General features: G+C 52.9%; 1 protein-coding gene across 1 annotated transcript; it reads left to right on the forward strand.

The window, feature by feature from the left end:
- Window positions 1–2,437: 2,437 nt before the first annotated feature.
- On the forward strand, window positions 2,438–2,653 carry COL26b_014509 (uncharacterized protein; the record flags this gene model as incomplete). Its single annotated transcript, XM_053187080.1, has 1 exon — window positions 2,438–2,653. A coding segment is annotated over one exon (216 nt), but the record flags the coding sequence as incomplete, so codon positions are not given.
- Window positions 2,654–2,859: the final 206 nt, after the last annotated feature.

Here is a 2,859-nt window from a genome sequence, read left to right on the forward strand (position 1 = left end):
GATCACCTTAGCCTCTGAAGACCTGATCTACTACAAGCCTACGACCTACGACCCAGACCACGACCTCAGTGTACTGTTACTACGTGTCAATCCCCAGCTTCTGTTAGCAGACCCTACTGTCGGATAGCTGACCGTAACAAATATAATAAAAAACTATTCCTACTTAGCTAAGTAGCTTAAAAATCCCCTTTATATACTTTATAAATTAGCTATAGAAATTACGCTATAACCCTCTATATATTTCCCCGTTAGAGTTATATAGTAGTTAATAAAGTGCGCCTCTAGGCGGCAAACTACGAAGAAGAAAAGTTAGAAGGGAAGAAAGATTCGTTCCGCCCATCCCTCGCTGTCTTAGATGCAATCGTAACACCCATCACGGCAGCCTCGCACATTGAAGTTGAAGTAGTCTGGCTATCTGGTGCTCGTCCCGCGATCCTTTCATCTAGAGACACCGTCATGTCCACTCCTTCGTTCTTTTCCCAAGCCCCTGATCTAGCTGTCCGAGTTGCTTCCAGTGAGCCCGTTCTTGCCCCGCGGCCCTTGGGCGACGAGCGCACCTCTCACTGATCCAGCGCAGAGGCTTCATACTTTGAAGGCTGTCTGATGGCTGCCAGCGGCACGTCGTAAGGCGAATGCTCAATGGCAAACCCTGCTGCCCGAATTTACATCAATCGAACGGTTGGTTTCCGAGTCTCGCACAACACTGAACAGGGCTTTCCAAGTTGCCTGCCAAACCGAGTTCTTCCCACCAGCCCAGCCGACAAGGCCTGCAATATAGAGCATGTAAAAAGCCTTCCAAGCAAAAGCCCACTGTCTCGGAAATCTCGCAGCAAGCACTTTATCCATCTCCCATGGTGCCTACTCCCACGTCTTCCTTCTCGAACGGGTTCCCGCCGCTCGCCGCAGCCATCACAAATAAAGACTTTCCTACCTCTCCCCAGCGGAACGACCAAGGCGGCGGGCTTCCAGACCTTCACGAAAGCGAGTTTCTGTGCAGCTACCCACATTTTCCTGGGTATGCTGAAGATCAAGGCATGCCGTGGCGGGCCGCGGGCGGCAAGGCATGACTCTGGTGGTCAACAGTGTCACGGTCCAGCATGCGTGGCGGCCAAGTTCTCAATGGCCTTTTGGGGACTTCTTGACTCGACGTACTGCGAAGAGGACAGCTAAGAGGGGTCCGTTTGTTAAGAAAACCTATTGGGTGGCGATGGGACGTGAGGAAGGGGTTGGTGCAGCATCAATAATCGGGCCAAAGACTGCAAGGTTCGTAGCTGGTCGGTAAGATGTGTGCCCCTGAAATCTCCCCATTTTTCGGTGTAGGATCGGGAGGTACCTAAGGTACCTACCGATTTTGAGGTGTGGGATCGGGAGGTACCAAAAGGTTCCAGCAAGCAGTCGGCCTTACTTACTGGGAATTGGTAGACTTTTTGCAAGCGTTCGCCACCCACCTTACACTTCCTGCAGTTCCGTGTCGTGCTGGGACGTTTCCCATGAACCTGGAAGGCGTCAGCAATGTCCTTCCTCCCGATTCACCTCTAAGAATCGGGAGGTTTCCACTGTATTTACAGAAGGTACCTCCCGATTTCACCGCTGTAAATCGGGATGTATGTCGGATGTCCCCGACTGAGCAATGCCATGCCGCATACCGGTCCCGTAATAACTACCGATTTCTGGCTGTGAAATCGGGAGGTACGAACTTCATTCATCGCCACTTCAACTGCACTGCTGGGTCCGACATTGCAACACATCTGACTGCCCTCTAAGTACTTCTGGTTCTTCACTTGCCTGACGAGAAAAAATGCATGACTCGTCTCGGAGAGAACCATCGCATCCTTTCCGCCAAATGCTTCGGTCGCCCGCCCATACAAATGCAATTGATTGTGGCCGTCTGGCATCGGGTTTCTGCTTCATCACGGGCATGTCATGGGGTGAAGCCCGTGCGATGGAGGAGAAAGGGCGCTTTCCCTGCGGTTCACAGTGGTTGCCGGCTGCAGAAGGGTCTCAGGAGGTTCGGGCAGACACAACCCAGGTGCACCCAGTCTCGATAATCTTGAAGTAAGTGTGCCGTCCAAAACGGCAAGCATCGTCACTGCAGTCGGGCAACCACCCACCTGCCACTTCCGTTGCTTCTGCTTTTGACTTTGAAGGTTTCTCCGGGCAGCGGCTTCAGGAATTTCGCAGCAACAGCTCGACTATCCGCAAAAACGAGCCACCCAAACTCGTTTCGTACGTCGCTATTTCTTTCGAGCAACTTCTTTTCTCCTCCTCCTTCCACAAGCCGGTCTCCGTTCCAACCTCTTTCAGCGTCCTTGGTCGGCGGCTATTCTACCGCTCGGTATCCCGTCAACCGATCTCTGGCCATCGAGACCGTCAATTGCGCCGATCCCATCCACGATATCGACATCTTCCGTCCCGACAAAACCGAGCCACAACGATCATGGATGATTGTCGCCCAACCAAGCGCCGGCGAGAGAGTGTTTCCGATGCCGGCCATGAGAAACCCGAGGCCACTGCGTCCAATTCCAAGGGTTGCTCGAAGAAGCTCGCCAGCCAGATTGACGAATACCATCGCGCGGACGACAACGTCCTGCGCAAGGTCACGTTGCTTCAACGTAACATCACCACGACCACCGGCAAGATACGCTCATCCTTCGTGCGTGCCGTCGATTTGCATAACCAATTGGTCGAATGGCTGCAGTCACATGGCGAGCTCCTCAGTGTTACGACCCGTTATGCAAGGATAACAGCTAACCGACCCACTTGGGCGTCGAACGGCTAGGACAGGACATTTGTACTGCAGGATCACGGGAACAACAGGGATTCACTCAGGAACGGAAGAACTATGTTACAAGTCACGTG

This window comes from Colletotrichum chrysophilum, assembly GCF_026319265.1.
Source record: "Colletotrichum chrysophilum strain AFK26 chromosome Unknown scaffold_483, whole genome shotgun sequence".
Lineage (NCBI taxonomy): Eukaryota > Fungi > Ascomycota > Sordariomycetes > Glomerellales > Glomerellaceae > Colletotrichum > Colletotrichum chrysophilum.